This window comes from Gopherus evgoodei, chromosome 6 (assembly GCF_007399415.2).
Source record: "Gopherus evgoodei ecotype Sinaloan lineage chromosome 6, rGopEvg1_v1.p, whole genome shotgun sequence".
In the NCBI taxonomy this organism is placed as follows: domain Eukaryota; kingdom Metazoa; phylum Chordata; order Testudines; family Testudinidae; genus Gopherus; species Gopherus evgoodei.
Window position 1 is genome coordinate 86,300,968 of NC_044327.1, and position 20,574 is coordinate 86,321,541.

The window sequence follows — 20,574 nt, forward strand, 5'->3', positions numbered from 1 at the left end:
CCTTGGCTATTTTGCAAGGAGTTATGCAGCCTGCGTTTGTAAAGTATTTATTTTGAGATTTCCTACAGAAAAAGTATCATTCCATTACTATATTAATCAGTAGGCAGAATATGTTCAAGGAGAACACTGATCTAGTTGGTTTTGATAGCACGGCTTTTTCTTTTTCTGCAAATGTTTAGCAGCATGTTGAACTTATTCACTTTGAACACATTTACTGACTGAGCAATTATAATATAAAAATACCTGATTAAACAGTTATCTGTAGGATTAATGGGATGGTGGAGAAAGAATGGGCATCAAACACAATTGTTGGTAGAAAGACGATCATGTAGTATATGTATCTTTTAAACTACTACAAACAATAAGATACGTAAAATAAGGTTTTTAAAAAGCAGCATCCTGGTTTTGTAATTTAATTGTTTTTGTGACCAAACCTCAACTCCATGGGTTTTTTCCCCTCCATTTTCTTTACAAAGTTACAAATGTTTTGTTTTTTAAATAAAGGTTTATAAACTTGTCAAAGACCAAACACAAATCTTACCCCTCTCCTGTGCAGAGTGCATTATTTATCAAGTCCATATAAAACAGATTTTCTTCTGAGTTCATCTCTTTGTACAGATTTCATGGTGTACAGAACTTTTGAGCATTATAGCAGCCTGATTTTCATTGAGTGCATTGTAAGTGTAACATGCTAGATTACTTTCATTGAATTATAGTGCTGATCTGGAAAACAACACTATAATACAGGATACAATTATACCACTTGGGTTTAAAGAAGAAATAATTGTGTTATTACAATCTGTACTCAGATTGAAAAGAATACTTGGATACTTTACAAAAGCTTTTAATCTAATAAACTCTCTTTAACTGGTTTTCAATACGTGTTCAGTGGTATGTTGCCTTGTAACCTGTGCTGTTTAACAGTCTCTTGCAGATGGTTATGCTAACCTTGTGTCTCACTGTCACAACATAGTTTTTTATTGAATGGTTGTTTGTGTTGTCTGGAAGGCAATGATTAAATGAGATTTTTATTTGCTGGACTGTTACAATGTGCCATTATCTCTTCTTCAAAGCTGGCTACAGTCAGGGAAGAGTTGGAGGAAAACTCTGTTTTTCGTGCCAGATTAGAAGATATTTGTGCCAAGCTGCAAGCATCAGGACAGGTAACCAAGCTGACTCTGGACGACATGCTGTGCCAGATTCCTTATGGAAAGAAGCGCCATATGCAGTTATTAAAGCAACAGCAAGTGAGCCGTCGGACTTTCAGACCCCTTAAATCTGCTCTGTTAGCTGAGTAGTTCTATATTTGACTGCAAATTGTACTAACAATAGCATCACTTTAAAAAAATGTGTGAATAAAGCATCTCTTCGCCTCCTCCCCTGCAGACAGATGTTTTAAGCCATTTGTCTGAAACAGTGTTATGTTTTCTGACTACTAGCTGTGCACTCCCAACCAGGGATCTGAGAGTCAAGCAGAGTTCTTCCTTCTTGGGTGGTCTTCCCAGTAATAAAAGTTATGATTCCAAGTTATGACCTTGGTGATCTATGTATCTCTATTGCTTTTGCACGTGTCGAAATAATTGGCCCTATAAATGGAAGTTAGTAAATAATCCAATAGACATACAAGAAAGAATAGAATCCAACTCAGTCTCCTCTGTGTTGGCTTTGCAGAAGTAGCAGGAGTAAAAGCTTAGGCTCTGATCCTGGAATAAAATCCACACTGGCAGCCCCCTGCCCCTATATGTAGCCTCACTGAAGTCAGTGGGGCTCCATGCGGAAACAGGACTCCGCCGATTCAGGATCAAAGGCGTAGTCATTCAAGTGAGCAAGTATGACTCTGAAAACATGTGGGGAGCAGGTTGTGTAAAACTGGCATTGTCTTATTCAACCAATCACTTCTTGGTGCAGAATTCCACTCGCGGCTCTGGCACTACAATACATTTTATAACTGACACACATGTTCACGCTATCAACTAGTCTTTTGTTCAGTAAGTCTCCTTCTGCTTTGTCCCCTTAGTATTGTAATCATTAGTTACTATGGAAATGGTGTTGTGGGCATGGGCTTGGTTTTGTGACCTCCACAAGTGCAGCATAAAGGATTTACCTAATCATTTGACGTTCATACCGTGATTTGAGAAATGTAAGTGTCTGTATGCTGGTTTCATGACCACATACATGTGGTCAAGATAAAATGCCACACACACACACACATTTGTGTTGGTATTACAGTTGATTTTGGAAGACTTGTTCTGATGCGCAACATGTTTAACTTTTTGTTATATGTAATTCATTGGCTTACTGATTCAGGACAACTTTCTTCTCCTCAGTTGGGAATTTTCTCACTAGTTCTAACTCAATACGGACACTAAAGAAGCTTAGAATATTTTCTTTTGAAATAAAAATTCATATAATATTTGTAAATATATTTCATAAAGACTGCCTTTCAATGCAGTAATGGCTAAATGTTAGTTGAAGGTAGACTGAAAAGAGCAGATAATTGTGTATACACTCAGAAGGATGCATTTGACATTTAGGAGAAAAATAGCTTGATGTAAAATGCACTTTTATGTATAATAAAAAATAGTCTGACTTGTCTTTGTTACATTATTAATGTCTCTTCAGTTTTGCTGGATTACTTTTACTAAATCTCCAAATGTATGTTTAGTACAAAAATATGTGCTCCTTGTATGGCTGCTGCTCCCTGATGTATGTCAGTATTCTGCACATCAGCTTTCCCAATTGTCCGGGCCGCTCTTTCGTTTTTCAAACCAATCCAACCACTGTCCTGTACGCGACTTGAAAATTTTTTTTTTAATGTTATCTTGTGTCACTAAAGTCCACCATCAGCACAGGTCATGGCTGACTAATTCTCCACCTTTGCTCTTCTTTACTCTTGCCAGAGTAAAGGACAAAGCCACTAGGGCATGGTTAGTCACCAGCTTCCATCTGCCCAGCCAAGTGTTTCTGTCAGTCTGTCTCCCCCATCCCTGCTGCATTGATTAGGATGGAGGTGAATACCATGGCATGACATGAGGGGCATTTCTCCACTCTGGTGGTTCCCATCGCTCTGTTGAACATGGAGGTATGAACATAGAGGTAAGAGAAATGGGGACCAGAGAGAGGTTACACTCCCTTATCTTCGGAGCAGGAGGGAAAAACCATGACTATGGTAATTGAATCTGGTACCTCTTTTGATGGTTATTTGTAAGCGAGGCAAAGATGCAATGATCTTACCAGGGGTGGAATTTGGTAACTGAGAATGTATAAAATTGGAAGCACATGTTTATAGGAGGAGAGGCAGAAATCCTCTTTTGCAGACGGCTAGCCCTAGAACAAAGCAAGAATGAAAAAATGCCTAGACTAACTCTTGTTGGTACTTTAAAACATATGTGCTTTACCTGCTTAGATATCCCTTAGGTAATAAATAAAATCAAGCATACATCAGTATTAGATTAATAATCTCTTAGCAGTAGAAGCTGTCTTCCCCCCACCCGTCTGCTATTAGTCTGTAATGAGTATTGATAGTGTTTTTGAAAAGTTTGAAAATCATGGAAAGAAACATATGATGCAAAAAAGAGAGAGTCTATCTTGGAGAAAAGCTCTCCTAGAATTGCTACATACCACACCGGCAGCACCACCACCTTCCAAAAAACAAGGGAACTACCTGAGGGAAGTGTGGATTTAGTAAACATGAGCTGGTGTAGTTCAGCACAATAATAAAATTAGAGGGCTTAATAATGGTGGCCCAAAATTGTGTGGTATAAAGAATAAATAACACCTTTGTGGAAAATAAAGGAGGCAGCCAAATAAGAATAAATAGTAAGTTCAGAGGGGGAAAAAAAATAAAGGTAGCTAAAATTCAGAATGTTAATACTTGTCAAGATGTTTCCTATAACATTTTTATAACAATCTTAAACTGGGAACATATTCATATATCAAGGAAGATAAGAGTACAAGCAAACCCTATGGTTATATTCTTATGCTTTGTTACATTCATGCGCAGTTATGTTTAAATTAAATGTAGTCAAGTTTTAAGCAAGTTGCCAGTGGTCTCACAAATTGTGCATATTCTGGAGTTATGTGATCAAAAAACCTCAGTGTATTATAATATTGTCTATTAATTTAGGGCTCAGCCGAGCAAAGTGCTGAGCACTCTGGCTCTGATTCAGCCGCACACTTAACCACGTGCTTATTACAAGTATGTGTGAGTAGTGTGACTGAATGTGGGCCATGTGAGCCATCTGTGAAACTACTCATGCTTGAAACTAAGCACACGTTTAAAGCTTTTGCTCTATTGGAGTCAGAATGCTCAGAATCCTGGGGAATCGAGCCTTTCGCAGGTACCAATGTACCCATCTATTATACAATACACTGTACAATATTGCATCCAGGCACAACAGCAAAATACTATACAAACTAAAAACAATTAGAATAAAAAAATATGTGAAGACAAGCCATAAAAACAAAGAGAAACCAAAGTCACGAAACTCAAATGGTAGAGTTATCTTGCTTGACAGATGACTCTGAAAAAAAGGAAATATTCTATTTCAAAGTAATAAATCATCGGATGACATTTCCTTATGTTTATCTTTACTGTGTTATTCATGCAATAGATAAATGATGGATCATGCAGCTTTAACAGTTGATAGTCTCATGACTCTATCATTCATTATGTATTTTTATTTTTTAAATAAACTAAAATCCTTTTTCTGCACAGTATAAACTGAAAGAAGAAAATCTGCATGCTTGTCTTCCACTCGCTGCTGAGAAGTGGGACACAGCATACAACAGAGGGCGCTCCAGCTCAGGCTTCATAGTAATATAAAAGTCTGATTGAAAGTGGGTATTTTTAATTAATGAGATTACATGTAAGGCAATGACAAGATGAAGTGTTTAACCCTCTAGCAACCCAAGCCTGCTTAAACAATCTGAAATGGGAAATAGGGGATTTAATTGATAGTGATTTTTTGTTTGGTTATTGGTATAGACTCTAAACTCAGACATCCATGGCATTTAATTGGAAAACTGCCTCATTAAATTTACTAAATCAAAATAATCTCTGACATTACTTCATGACAAAGGATGTTTAAAGCAATCTGAATGGCATGCATGAGAAGATATCTACCCATAATCAAAGAGAGGGGAATAATATATGTTTTCATTAGGAGTTACAGAAAATTTCCAAATGTTTTATTGCAAATCATCAAATTTTGAAAAGTGTTTTTAGGCTCAGACACATCAGCACCATATTGATGACTAGAGTTTGTACCTCTTGAGGTTATACAGGGATTAATATTCACATGCTTTTCACAATAAAATAAGATGTGCATCTGTGATGCCTTCTAAAGATTTTTCTTTTTACTGTCACTCTATACAGTCTGTCACTTCCTCTTGGTTTAATATCTTTTTAGTGCTTTTTCCCCTCTCCCAACAAGTAATTTGGGAGAGAGTATTTTAGGATTTCCCCCACTTTATTTTCCTTCCCAACAAAACCCTCACCTGTCATGTTATTGGTGAGAGAGAAGGACTGTTCCTAGGCCTCAAAAAAGTCTTGCTTCTGTTTTACACAAGGTCATAACTAGTTTTAAATAACTTTTTTAAAACCTTCATTCGATCTTTGTAGTGTTGCTTAAGGAACATAATACATATGACTAGTGTCATCCTATTCAATTTTTTTTTTTTTTAAATGAAAGCTGAGAGCTCCAGGATCTGGTAATCATGTGACACCAAGAGCTGAAATATTAAGAAAACACCAGTTCTTTGAGATGGTGTCAGCATGGTGTCAGTAGATGTGCATGCTATTTTTGAATACCAGTATTTGTTGGGGCCATACTCCTCCTGTGCTAGAGAATAAAACAGAGGTTCTCAAACTGTGGTCCATGGACCACCAGAGGTCTGCAAGCTCCATTCAGGTGGTCCACGGATAGTTCCCTCTAAGGTGCGTGCCTGGGTGGCTGCACACAAGACAATGAAAGGCCACCCACCTAATTAGTGGGGCTGCGCAGGCATGGCTCCACTAATTTGGTAACTGGACCCTGGAGAAGATGCACATGTAAGGTGAGGTGGTGGCCTTGGGGGGAATAGGTGGGAGGGGCCAGTGGGGCAAGAAAAGAGGGGGTGGGAAGAATTTGGGGGACACAGGGCTGGGGTGGCCAGAGAAAGAGGAGACTTTCTCCAGTTCCAGGGCTATGGCTTCCAGGGAGAGACGGCCCTCTTTCCCAGCCTCAGCTCTGTGGCTGCTGTGGTGAGGGAGAGATGCCTCTCCTTCCCAGCCCAGCTCGGTACAAAGTAACAGTTTAGCTAATGGTACAAACAGCATTTGCAAAGATCATTAAGTGGTCTGCCAAGACCCTCGGCAATTTTCAACTGATCCGTGGAAAAAAAAAACCACCGGTATAAAGGATGGAGCAGCTGTGACCCTCCTTCAGTTTCCTCTTACTGCTCAGATTGTAACAAGATGTAACCAGGCCAAAGTCCAACCTGTTTTTCTTTGAGCTTCAAACTCACCTTTTAGACTAGTTGACTCAATCTTTCTTCACCCTCCTTATCTTTGTTAATTTTCTTTGGACATCCGAAAACATAAAAAGATATTCCCCCCATATACTGCATAATACAATGGGGCAAGGTACTTCGTATGGATTATAATCCTTCAGGGTCTAAACTGTTTCAGAGATGCAAAGGATTCATTCCCCTGGTCAATAGGCATAGTCAATATCTCTTCTCTTTGAGGAAGACTACATCCCAGATAAGAGTTCAGTGTGTAAATCTTTCTCATTGAGGATTCAGAAGTTAAGAGGGCGATTCAACAAAAAAAAAGGATGAAGTAGTCCACTCCCTGAAGAACTCAAAAGGACCACTCTGAGATCACCGAGGTTACATCATTAACCCCCGGGCCCCAACAAAAACAGAAGGCTCACCCATGCTCTTGGGCAGATAGCCAGAGTATCCATTGTAGAAACAACCTCAATACTTGAGGAATTATCTGTCAACTGCCTCTTTTATCACCCACCCAACCTCATCATCCAGACAAATGGGCATGTTGGGAGCCACACTGGAACCAATCAGGAGCTAGTCTTCAGGATCTGCCTTGTCCTGTTCCCTCAGACAAATGGATGTTGGAGATAATTGCTGACAGTCATCACAGTCAATTTCACACTCTCCCTCTACCTATCTTTCTTCCCCAGCCCTCTTCATGGACCCTTCTATTTACAGTCTATTAAAAAAGAAGTAGTGTTTTTGCTTCACTGTAGACGATGTTACTCAGGAGTACAAGAGAAGAGGCTTCTACTCATGGTATTTCCTTATCTCAAAGAAGAAAGGGGGTCTTTGTCCTATCCTGGATGTAAGGTGGCTGAACAAATACTGCCTCGGATTCAGGATGGTAACGCTTATCTCCTTCATTTTGTCACTTGAGACTCAGAACTGGTTTGTGCCTTTTGACTTACAGGATGCATATTTCCAAATAGTCTCAGGAAGTACTTGACTCACAGGGGGATTAAAACATTACCAGTATGCCATTTCCCACAGCTGAACCATTTGCCCCCTACAACATTCCATAAGGCAAGGTAGTACTCTGACATATCCGAAATTTCATTCCTAAAGCAGTCTCAGATTTTCATCTAAACCTGTCCATCAATCTGTCTGTTTTTCTAAAGCCACACTTCATGCTGGGAAAAAAGAAAATATACACAGTAGATGTATCCAGGACTTTGCTTTATTACATTGAGAGGACCAAACCATTCAGACTGTTGCCTTGTCTGTGTATTGCCATAACTGGGCATTCAAAAGGTGAAGCCAACTCTTCACAGAGAATATGAAAACAGATGATAATGCATCCTGGAATGTCACCAATTGCCTCGTGTACCTCTGCCACTGAACATCAAGCTCACTCCACAAGAGCAAAGCAATCGTCTTCTACCAACTTCAGGAATGTGCCAATGTCCGAAACCTTGCGAGGCAGCGGCATGGAGTAACCATCTGACTTTGGTGAACTTAGCTACTACACCAGATGCCAAGTTTGGGAGTACGGCACTACAATTACTATTTAACTGATGCAACTGGTACTCCTCATTCTCAGCATCCTGAAGAGGATACTGCCTGCCAGTCACCTCAGTGGGACCCCCACAAACACATACTTGAAGAAGAAAGAATGGTTATTTACCTAACAGTAACTCTGGTTCTTCAAGATGTTGGAGTCAGTGTGGATCCCACAGCTCATCCTTCATCGGTGGAATCCTCAGCTACTATGGTGCTCTATTTGCGATGGAACTAATGGAGGACTGCAGCCGTGGGAAGGACATGCACATTTAGAGTGGGATCCTCATCATCCCCGCTGACTGCTTCGTTAAGCCCTGCAGGAACTGGGTTCAAGTAACCATTCTGTAGTGGGAGAGTTGGTGATGCAACCTGAACAAATACATTTGACAATGGAAGAGGTAACTGAATATATTATACTCTTGAGACATTGATGCCTAAATTGTCATGTACATTAACAGTCCCTTGTAAATGACACTTGCATTTAATATAACTTACATAAACTTCAGTGCCTGATTGTGCTGTCAGAGTGGTATAAAGAGACCTTAGTGTCAATAAGAATGAGGACCTTAGGATTTTTTCAGTTGGTTGGGTTTTGTTTGGGGTTTTTTTTGGGTGGTGGTGGTATCTACTTAATTGCTGTAAATGTCCTATGATGTGTTGCATATAGGTGAACCCCTAATACCATGCAGAGCCCTACTGAAGTAACTGTAGTCAGTAGGGCTTTAGTCAGGTGCAGAGGTCTGCCCATGTATAATATATGGTAGGATTAGGGTCATAAAGACTCCTCGGTGTAATTGGTTAGAATAGAAACAGGAAACTAGTTCATATAATTTCACTTTACCTAATTAAAAAAAGTCCCCAATACATTAAGTTGTTAGGAGCATTAGTAAACTTCTCAGAAACGTCTCATTGTTATTCCTTACAACATCACCTCAATGGCAAAAAAAAGGAGAAATAAAAAGCATAGACCTAGGGAAGAACTTCTTCTTTATGTTTTAAGTTTTATCAGTTCTCACATCAGAATGACAGAAAAAGAGAACTACGCTGGAGAAAGGATGATACATGTACCAAATTGCATTAGTGGTGAAGTACTTTCAGGGGAAATTCAGACCACAAAATCTGTTCTGCTCTACTTTTACTTACCTTTGTAGAGGTTTAATTTTGTACACGCTGACAGATGCAAGCTTTCAAGCCACAGATATCTCACAAAATGGTAAAATACAATTACTGTTTGTAGAAAAAATTTGTTGTGTCTACTTGGCTCGAGTAGACATTTAATGACAGCCACAAAAGTGAAAATAGATTTGCATAATAAATTACAGCATAGTAAGGTTACACAAGTATTCACCATCACACGGACTTTGTGAGTGCTGATGAGTGTTTCAACAAATAATGGGTCTGACCCTGTGAGCTGCTGAGCACCTTCCACTCCTATTGACATCAGTGGGAGTTGCTCGCCACCTTACAGACTCTGACCCAAGTTGTTCAGTCTCCTGACTGAAGTCAGTGGAGTTACTTTGCATTTACACAAGTGTTATTGTGAGCAGAAACTGGCTCATTAGTCCGATGTAAGGCATATTGCTGACAGAAAGACTCAGCAGTATTAGGAACTTTGGAAATTGCTACGCCTCCTGTTCTCTTCCATCCCTCAGATATGCCCCTATATTAGCTCTTGGCCCAACTCCATGCTCCTGAGGCCAGTCAGCTGATTTCTGGTTCCTCCATGTATCTTCTTTCCTCTTTATTGCACCTGTCCAGGGCCAGCAATGATTTGCCCATTGTGATCTGTTTCTAGTCCTGCTCTTTCCCTAAAATGGAAAGATCAGTACAATGTTTAAGAAAAACAACACTTCATGCTTGATTATAATGCATGTTCTAACATTTTGCTTACATAAACATCTAGTTTTCTTGTCAGCTATGGGAATAAATATGCACATTTTTCCTTATACATTTTCAAGGACAATCTTATAGGGAATGGGTCAGACCATTAATGTGCATTTTGAGGAAGATCTATCATCAAGTTAATCTGGGCAGTTAAAAAGGCATGAATGATACATGTTATAGAAATACCGTCCTACATTTTTAAATGATTTATTTAATTAAGTATGAATAATCAGAAAGGGGCCCAATGAAGGGTAATGGGAAGAGAGGAATGTATCACCATCTGAGAACAAATGACACTGTTAATGTTCACTTCATCAGAGCTTTTGTTTCTTTGCCAAGATGCATTTGGATTTCTGCCTTACTGAATGAGGGTAGAGCACATGGTTGGGAATAAAAGCAAATCAGCATGTTCATAGGGACAGTGGGAATAGAGGATTTAATAGCCATGATATCCTATTAAACAGCTCAATGAGCTCCTGATTAATATATTCTTTTACAAAAACATGGACGATTACTGTAATTATAATTAATAAAATCAATTTCACTATTTAATACAGTAATTGAGAAACATCTCCTATAAATGGAATACTGGATGGAATAGCATCTCTCACCTTCTCATACATTCTGCCATGTTCATAATCAGTGGCTGTCATGAGATGTGAAATGTTTTCACTAGCAGTGGATGAATTAGTTTGAGTAGAATAAGAACATTTTGAAGATCACAGATATGGAGTTAGCTTGTCTCCATTAGTATCTATTTTTATGTACCTCTGCACTCACTTAACACTTACACAATACTTTAAAAACTTCCACGCTGAACATTAGCCAATGAAGCCTCCACAACATTCATGGGATGGAATTATTACCTTTATTCATTTTACAGATACTGTCAAACACTTGGGAAGCATCATAGACAGTGCTGAAGGATGCTCAAAAGATGTGGACACTTGTATGGCAGCAACTGCTGCCATGCTTTGAGCCCTTTAGTGGCCTCTGTGGGGATGAATTGAAATCAAGCATATTATGAAGGTGTGGATTTGTAGATAGCAACACTGTTGTACAGCAGTAAAACGAGCACCAAGGAAGGCTGAAGAACAGCAGGAGGATGTTTTAGATTCTCATTTTCTTTGTCAGCTGCTCCATATTAAATGACAAGATGAGATCAGAGATGAAGATATTCAAACCCAAACCCAGCAACCACCTCAATTAGCACTGGTTCCATTGCAGCAGCTTTCTTGGTACAGGCATATTATTAGGATGGCAGACCAATGAATTACAGAGAGTGTTTACCAAGGAATACTACTACATGGACGGTGATCAAGTGGTAGCCAAAACTTTGGTAGTGCAGTAAGTAAAATCGTCACTGGTAGAGATAAACTGAATATCCTGCAGACCACCTTAAGGACCCAGCTAGAAAATAATGCAGGTGATGCTCAATCTGAAAGAAAGATATATCCCTTTGGGATTTGCCACGATGATGATTTTACAGAGAGCCAGATTTATAGCCAAAATTTCCAAAGTAGCCTCTCATTTTGGGTGCCTCTGGTTTTGGGTGCCTAGCTTTAGATACCCAAGGCCTGATTTTTCAAAGATGACTTCAGTTGGAATTGTGGATGTTTAGCATCTCTGAAAACCAGGCACAAGGTTTCTGTAGCTGGACATCCAAAAACAGAGACACCTAAAATTAGAAGCCACTTTAGAACAATGCAGCCCTAGTACTTGCTGAGAGACACACAGTGAGTCACTGGTAGAATCCTGACTAGAACTCAGTTGGTCCTGGCACCCAGATGCATGCTGTGTGTACTAGACTCAAGCTGTCTTGGTTCCATGATCCACTCTAGCACTAGAAGCAGAAATGCCACACTACCATTGGAAAGGACAAGTTCTCATAAAAATTCCACCTTGGCTGCAAGTAAGAAGTACCAGAAATCTTGACAATTTGAAATGTGTGAAATTTCCAACTTAATTTTTCAAACCCAAGATAATTTGATAAAGTTGATTTTGCCACAACATCTAATTATTCATATTATTTCATTAGCACTTTATATTGCAGTGGGACTCACAGCCCACATTCAGAATTAGGGACTCACTGTGCCAGATGCTGTAAAAATAGATAGAGCAGATCTTCCGCTGGTACAAAATGAAGTCCATGGAGACATGACAATTTATATCAGCTGAAGATCTGACCAGTGGACCCAGCCCTGAAAAACCAGTCCATATAGAACTGGTCCTTATAAAACTGATTACAAGATCACTATGAAGAGTCTTATTAAATGAGGAGACATAAAATAAGTAAAGATGCTTTCTGTTTCCACAGGAGATCTTGCGGGGGGAGGGGAGGAATGAAGGTATAAAGCTGAAATATATCAATGGTTTTGAAAAAATTATTTTTAAAGGGCCAAATCCAGCCCTACTGTAAGTGAAAGGGAACCCATTTAACACAACTGATTTACACTTGTTTATATGAGAGCTAATTTTGGCCCAAAGAATCTAATTTATTCACCATATAATGGAAATGTTAGAATTTTCAAATATTTATGCTACACGGTTGTAAGCATCATTATTAGTGAGATTGGTTTTTTATTCCCCAACAATTTTCCTTTTTTTCACTCTTTTTCCAGACATATTTTTCTCTGGGTTGAAAGATGTCGTTTAAAGTTTTAAAATGAATAGATAAGCATTTAGTGTGGACAGAGTGGCAAAATGAGAACAAACACATGCATGGAATTAAGTAAGAGGTGCAACTTTTCTTAAACTTTTAACAAAGGAGAGGGGTGCTACCTAGCTGCAGTGAGACCTTATTGGATATTCCGGGAGGTGGGCAGGCTTGTAGGCCCTCCCCCCAGCCTTGCAGGAGGGACCACTAGACACGGGCTCCAACTAAACATGGGAGACAACTGAAAAATAACAGGGCAAGGAGTGGAGGTCACAGGTTCAAAACTAGGGATCCAAAGGGGGACACCGAGCAGAGAACCTTGGACAGCACCCACTGCTCCTCAAAGCTGTCTAGGGAGCCAGCGGACGCTGCCCAGAGGAACTCTGCCCAGATGCATGAGATCAGGGAGGAACGGAAAAAGGCCCCCCTGTCGCAGAGCACAGTAGCGTAGCTGCAGGGGAATGGGGGAGCGGCCGCTCCCCCACTGAGCACAAGTGGCGTCTTGTCAGTTTCTTGGCGCCTTTTTACTCACCTGGGGGAGTGATTAAAAAAAAAAGGTGCCATCCACTACAGTGCTTTTATTTTACTCACCAGGTGGCGCTCCGAGTCTTCGGCGGCACTTTGGTGGCGGGACCTTCATTCACTCTTTGGTGGCATTTCGGCGGCGGGACCTTCAGTGCCGCCGAAGACACTTTGAGTGAGTGAAGGGCCCGCCGCCGAAGACCTAGAGCGCCTCCAGGTGAGTAAAAGCACTGCAGCAGGTGGCACCTTTTTTTTTTAATTGCTCCCCTGTTCCATCCCCCTGGCACAGCACCCCCTCATCTAGCATCCTCCTCCTGATATTGTAGATGGCCACTTTGGCCAGGGCCAGGAGGAGGTTGATGAGGAGGTCTCATGACTTTGTGGGGCCATGGACAGAGTATGAATATATGAAGAGGCGTGGGGAAAAGTGCAGTCAAAACCTCAACAGAAAGTTCTGGAGGAGCGGGAATAGGGGCTGCAACCTGGTGCATTCTAGATTGGGGTGCGCCAGGGTCTCCCTCACGCCACAAAAGGGGCAGGCGTCATGGATGGGAATGAACTGCGCCAAGTATATGCCCATTCTCACAGCTCCATGAAGGAGCTGTCAACCGATATCCCTGGCAGGCCATGGGACCAAGCTGGAATAGAGGCTGGCCCACCAGGATTTCTCACCCTTTACAGATGGTACATAGTCCTGCCACTTGGTATCGGGGTAGGACACAAGGATGAGGAAGTGAAACATATGGAGCACGAGTGTGTAAAGTTGTTCCCATGGTGTGGTTTGGAAGCAAACCGGCTGCACGGTTCGCAGTTGGCTTGGGTTATGGAAGGGAGGAGGCCTGTAACGAGGCAGAGTGACTTCCTTCCAGTACAGATGGGGTTAACTCCCCCTGGTGGGCGCAGCTAACTGTACCCTGCCCCCTCCATAGGAAGTGCAAGGGCGGGGCAGGAGGTGTAAGAACAGGGCCCTGCAGGTCAGTTGGGGCCAGACCAAGAGGCAGATGTCCTGCTCAGGATGCTGAGCCCTCTGCTGCGCCTGCAACCAGACAAGGAATACAAACTGCTGCCCCAGGAGCCTGACCATGAGACTGAGGACTAGGGCTCAGCAGTGATGGAGCAGTGCCAACAGGAACTGGTAGGTAGTAGCCCAGGGAAACAAGACTTTGGTCTCGTGCTGCTGGAAGGCAAGGCAGCGACTGCACATTTCCCCAGTGACCAAGTGACTGGATTCGCTGCCACTTCTAGGGCCCTGGGCTGGGATCTGGTGGAGCAGGGTGGGCCTGGGTCCCCTTCTCCCCAGCTCTGTATATGAAGCTGGTTGTGTGCTAATCTTTAGGCCAGAAGGCCAGCAATATAAACAATTTAATTGCTCAGCCCACATTCAGAAGGCCTGAGCCATAGACTATTGTTCACCCCCCACCCGGAGGCCTGGGCTACCGGCCAACTGTTTATTTGCTTAACCCACCTTTCAGAGCTTTGAACTGCTATTTGGATGATTGGGCAGCTACAAACCAGGCCCCTGACAAAACGTCAAGCAGGCATAACAATTCCCTTATGCCTCTGGCAGGGGAGGTGCCCTGATCCTGAGAGGCAAGAACATTACACTGCCCATCACCCATACTCTCCTATACCAGGCATTTAATTGCTTCCAGTGCAGGGGTTACAAGGCTCCTTATATCAATTATCAGAAGGGTAGCCATCTTAGTCTGGATCTGTAAAAAGTGACAAAGAGTCCTGTGGCACCTTATAGACTAACAGACGTATTGGAGCATAAAGTACAAATGGACATGGCAGGTGGAAATAGATGGCAGTGGAGCACTGAGTTCTGCAATGAACCAGAAATACAGAATGATTTATGTTAAAAAGAATGCATTTGTGTGACTTTCCTTCATTATGCACACATATTGTGATATGTTAGGAATTTTTAAAAAGCTACATATGTAAGCTAGGTAACCAAAGTAAGTTACACAGGCAGTGTGAATACTGTTAACTGTGTTGCCAATGCTGAAATTGTTATGCACTCAGTTTTGGTATTCGCAAACAAGCCTACTGTTAATTTGCATAGACATGTTGTAATTAGGCATTCCATTAGAGTAAATTTTAAAAAGTTTTTCAGATTCCGCTTGTGTCATATATTTAGTGTTTGGGGATAGGATCTGTGTCTGTACAATGCAGACAAATTTCCCTAACCTACTATAACTAGCTTTGGCATAAGGGCCGGTTCAAATTTTTCCATCATAATTGTTTAATTAGTTCTTTGACTAAAGTTTTTGTTTGTGAAAAGTATCTACTTTCCACAGGAAAAATTGATCTTTTGCTGAAAAACTGAACACTTGAAAATAGAAAAATATTTGGTTTTTGGTGAAAAAAACCCAAAATATTTTGGCCCAATTTATACAGATGTAAGTGGGAGGACAATCAAATCCCATTCCTGTGTTTGATATTGTTTATATGAAGTACCTATAAACCAATTAATACCGTAAACCTTTGAGACATTTTACTGTGAAGAAGAGTAATTAGGTCTTAAATACTTAAATAAGTAATCTCATACCCCATTGCTCTGATGCTGTGTGGTTTATGAGCTGAATTAGATGGATACCTGGCCTCAGCATAGCATTTGCTGTGCTTGTGAAATGCACATTCTTATAACTGCTATTTACCCCAATGATTTTCAGATTACTACAAAAAGGGGGAATATTTAGATTAAATAGAAGGAAATGACAGTGAAATAGAATCTGTCTTGTGTGACATGGCTGGGGTGGTGGGATGCTTCAAATTATGAAATGGAGGATAAAAAGCCATTGTACTTTAGTTGTCAGTGGCTTATAGTTGTTACATTATTAATCAGTTTTATAACACAGTAGATGCACATAGCTCTGTACAGTGAAAGATAAATGGGTCTCTACTGAGAGCTCTGTGCAAGTGCTGCATTCTGCCTATGCAGTCACAATGCAGGCTCAAGGCCTAAATCTTAGTTTTATAAGGAATTCAGCCCGTTCTTTAATAAACATACACATCAATATAGGAGATTTCAGGCCACATGATTTAAACAGAAGAGCCACAATATACCTCTGTCACTGGTGACTGTTACAGGAGGGAAAAGTGAACAGCAGACTTCTGTAATAAGAGCAATGTATGCCAATATTGGAGTTAAACCCCTGTTCCAGAGGTATGTAAAAAAATGATGTTTAACTTACTTGTTTGGAGATCTCTAAACAACTGCCTCTACTCAGTGTATTACCTCAACTGTCCTGGCCAGTGCGAAGTGCAACAAGAAATACATTCCCTCCCAGAACAATAACTCCTCTGGTTTGATCCTGCAGTAAGGTCCTAATTCTTGCTCTAGAAAAAGAAGATGGGATAGTAGGGAGGATGCACTTGCCTAAGTTATTTGTGTTTAAATAAGTGGCAAAGAGGTTAAGAAAACTTATGAGAGCTACTTAACTTTCAGATGCTTCAGGCAGTCATACTGCCTGCGAGTGTTCCCCAGTATGAAAGCCCATTTCTAATGGCAGCGAAGTGTCACTGACATATAATTGCAAAAAGAATTCATTTAATATTGCCACTGTGCCATTTATGTTATCTTATAGACTAAGGCCCCATTTATACTATTAACTTTTGCTGGCATAGCTCTGTCTGTCAGGGGAATTGTGATTTATGACCAACATAGTTACACCAGAAATAGCCCTTAGAATAAACAGAGCTATACTAGTAAAACTGCACTTCTGCCATTATAGCTTATTTAGCTCAGGGATACTGGTTTGCTGGTATAAGCTGAGTCCACATTAGGAGCTTTCTGCAGATGTATTTAGTATACCAGTGTAGCTATACCAGCAAAGTCTTCCAAGTTTATACCTGGCCTTATACACTTACCTTTTCACACGAGTAGTCCCACTGAATTAATTGAGACTATTGGTATACATATAGTGTATTCACATCCATGTGTTTGTAGGATCAGAGTCATAGGTTTCATTTTCCTACATACAATACTACAAGGCTTTGAAGGATTAGATGTTTATTGGTAAATTTTGATAAACATCAATATCATTGTACACACAAAAACCCATGAAAAATATTTCCATCAATAATCATTGAAATTTACAGATAGGCAAAGTAAGAAAAATGCTGCTTGAGAATTCATTAGTTTGTATTTACTATTTATATTTTGATATGTGCTATTGACATTTTGTGTTTTAACAGTTATAAAGCTTTAACTTTTTGAATCTTAATATCTATTGTCATTAAAATAATTGTTGTCTGACCCTCGCCCTATAATTTCCCCCAACTGTGAATTTTAACTAGATAAAATTAGAAACAAATGCTTTTAAATGAACACTGATATTATTTATTGAAATTATTTTTAAAAAAATTCAATTCTGTCAAGCCTAAATACTGCTAATAAAATAGAACAGTACTTTATAAAGTACACATGAAAACTAAATATATGCCACTTTAAGTAACGGAGCCTCTTGTCAGATAACTGGAGTTCATGCTGTAGAAAAGTGCACTACCAACCCAAGAATCTATGCACCTATTTGCCATTAGAAACTGACATCAAAGCAATTTCACTTCTTTCACTTGTTGGAAGTGACTGATTGATTACTGTTAAGCTGAATCAGTGCTGGTGACAAGTTACAGTATGTGACAGATAAGTCTGTGAGTATGTGTTTGTGGCCTGGGCAAAGTAAATAATACTGTCCTGCATAGAAGAGTTGCAGGCAGAATGAAATTTATAGATGTGCTTTGGAAGTATCTCTTGTAGTGACACCTAGGGCCAAAGATTGGCAAGATTTTCCAGAGAACAGGTTGTCTTAGATAGTATGGTATATGGAACAGCTCCTCTGTTACAGCAATAATAAATAATAAATTAAACAAATGCTATAAGTGACCCAGGGTGCTAGATGAATTATAGTGCATTAAGGGGAAAGGGTAAATTCTGGAAACATGCCCCCCATTAGTCATAGAAATTCAAGGAGAGAGTGATAACTTAATGGGTGGAAGCTGGTTCTGTTCAATAAGATTAGTTTGCACCACACATCATCTAAATTATTTTTACCTGAAGCGCAGAAAACTGCAAAGATTAGAAAAATCTGGACTTTTTACAATGAACAGATCCAGTATAATACTTCTCCCAGGTAAGGCTAATGTACAGCACAGATATATGTATTACATTATGTATGAGGTATTACAAGAATCCAATGAATATTGCAGGAAGTTATTGTATACTTCACCAACAAATGTAGTCTCTATGAGTACTTACCCATTTAGCTTCAAATTCACCTCCTGAACCCGATTTGTGCTAGTAAGACTCAGCTGCATAAATATTCACAGAAAGCAAATTAAAAAGAACAGGAGTACTTGTGGCACCTTAGAGACTAACAAATTTATTTCAGCATGAGCTTTCATGAGCTACAGCTCACTTCTTCGGATGCACAGAATGGAACATACAGACATGAGATATTTATACATACAGAGAACATGAAAAGGTGGATGTATGCATACCAACAGGAAGAGTCTAATCAATTGAGATGAGCTATCATTAGCAGGAGAAAAAAAAAACTTTTGAAGTGATAATTAAGATGACCCATAGGAGGTGTGAGGAGAACTTAACGTAAGGAAATAGATTCAGTTAGTGTAATGACCCAACAATTCCCGGTCTCTGTTTAGGCCTGAGTTAATTGTATCTAATTTGCATATTAATTCGAGTTCAGCAGTCTCTCTTTGGAGTCTGTTTTTGAAGTTTTTTTGTTGCAAAATTGCCACCTTCAAGTCTGTCATTGAGTGGTTAGAGCGGTTGAAGTGTTCTCCCACTGGTTTTTTAATGTTATGATTCCTGATGTCAGATTTGTGTCCATTTATTTTTTTGAGTAGCGACTGTCCGGTTTGGCCAATGTACATGGCAGAGGGGCATTGCTGGCACATGATGGCATATATCACGTTGGTAGATGTGCAGGTGGACTCATATGCTTGGCTAAAGCACATTCATTGAAATATTTAAGTGACCATTCACAGAAATGTCTTGCAAGTGTTTGCACAACTGTACCCAGAACACTATAATGGTAAGTTAGTCCCTGATCCTGAAAATGTTTAGGCACCTGCTTTAAGTGTGGGCATAAGACTGCAAAGCTGCCAGTATTTACCTAGTCAATGCCTGATTACTGGGATGCCAAATTGTCAGGCAACAAAAGTTGTAGCTGGATCAGTTCCAGGATATTAGAAAGACAAGGTAGGTGAAGTAATATCTTCTGTTGGACCAACTTCCATTGGTGAGACAAGGTTTTGAGCTACACAGAGGTCTTCTTCAGGTCTGGGAAAAGTACTCATAAGAACATAAGAATGACCATATTGGGTCAGACCAAAGGTCCATCCAGCCCAGTATCCTGTCTGCAAACAGGAGCCAATGCCAGGTGCCCCAGAGGGAGTGAACCTAACAGGTAGTGAGCAAGTGATCTCTCTCCTGCTGTCCATCTCTACCCTCTGACAAACAAAGGCTAGGGACACCATTCCTTACCCATCCTGGCTAATAGCCATTAAGGGACTTAACCTCCATGAATTTAACTAGTTCTTATTTAAACCCTGATATAGTCCTAGCCTTCACAACCTCCTCACGCAAGGAGTTCCGCAGGTTGACTGTGCGCTGTGTGAAGAAGAACTTCCTTTTATTTGTTTTAAACCTACTGCCCATTAATATCATTTGGTGGCCCCTAGTTCTTATATTATGGGAACAACTGAATAACTTTTCCTTATTCACTTTCTCCACACCACTCATGATTTTATATACCTCCTATCATATCCCCCCTTAGTCTCCTCTTTTCCAAGCTAAAAAGTCCTAGCCTCTTTAATCTCTCCTCATATGGAATCCATTCCAAACCCCTAATCATTTTAGTTGCCTTTCTCTGAACCTTTTCTAATGCCAATATATCTTTTTTGAGATGAGGAGACCACATCGTAAGCAGTATTCAAGATGTGGGTGTATCACGGATTTATACAAGGGCAATAAGATATTCTCAGTCTTATTCTCTATCCCTTTTTTAATTATTCCTACATCCTGTTTACTTTTTTGACTGCCACTGCACACTGCTTGGATGTCTTCAGAGAACTATCCATGATGACTCCAAAATCTCTTTCCTGATTAGTTGTAGCTAAATTGGCCTCCATCATACTGGGGTATAGTTGGGGTATAGTTGGGGTTATTTTTTCCAATTTTCATTACTTTACATTTACCCACATGAAATTTCATTTGCCATTTTGTTGCCCAACCACCTAGTTTTGTGAGATCTTTTTTGAAGTTCTTCACAGTCTTCTTTGGTTTTAACTATCTTGAGCAGTTTAGTATCATCTGCAAACTTTGCCTCCTCACTGTTTACCCTTTCTCCAGATCATTTATCAATAAGTTGAATAGGATTGGTCCTAGCACTGACCCTTGGGGAACACCACTAGTTACCCCCTTTCCATTCTGAAAATTTTCCATTTAT

The 20,574-nt window shown here is 40.1% G+C and overlaps 1 protein-coding gene across 4 annotated transcripts in view; it reads left to right on the forward strand.

Annotated features, from left to right (window-relative positions):
- PTCD2 (pentatricopeptide repeat domain 2) overlaps positions 1-2,607 on the forward strand; it is a 31,863-nt gene extending 29,256 nt beyond the window's left edge. For all 4 annotated transcript variants that reach the window (XM_030567781.1, XM_030567782.1, XM_030567785.1 and 1 more), the window contains exon 10: positions 1,074-2,607. In XM_030567781.1, coding sequence (XP_030423641.1) covers positions 1,074-1,298 — 225 coding nt within the window. In that variant the 3' untranslated portion in view covers positions 1,299-2,607. The remainder of the gene's footprint in view (positions 1-1,073) is intronic.
- Positions 2,608-20,574: the final 17,967 nt, after the last annotated feature.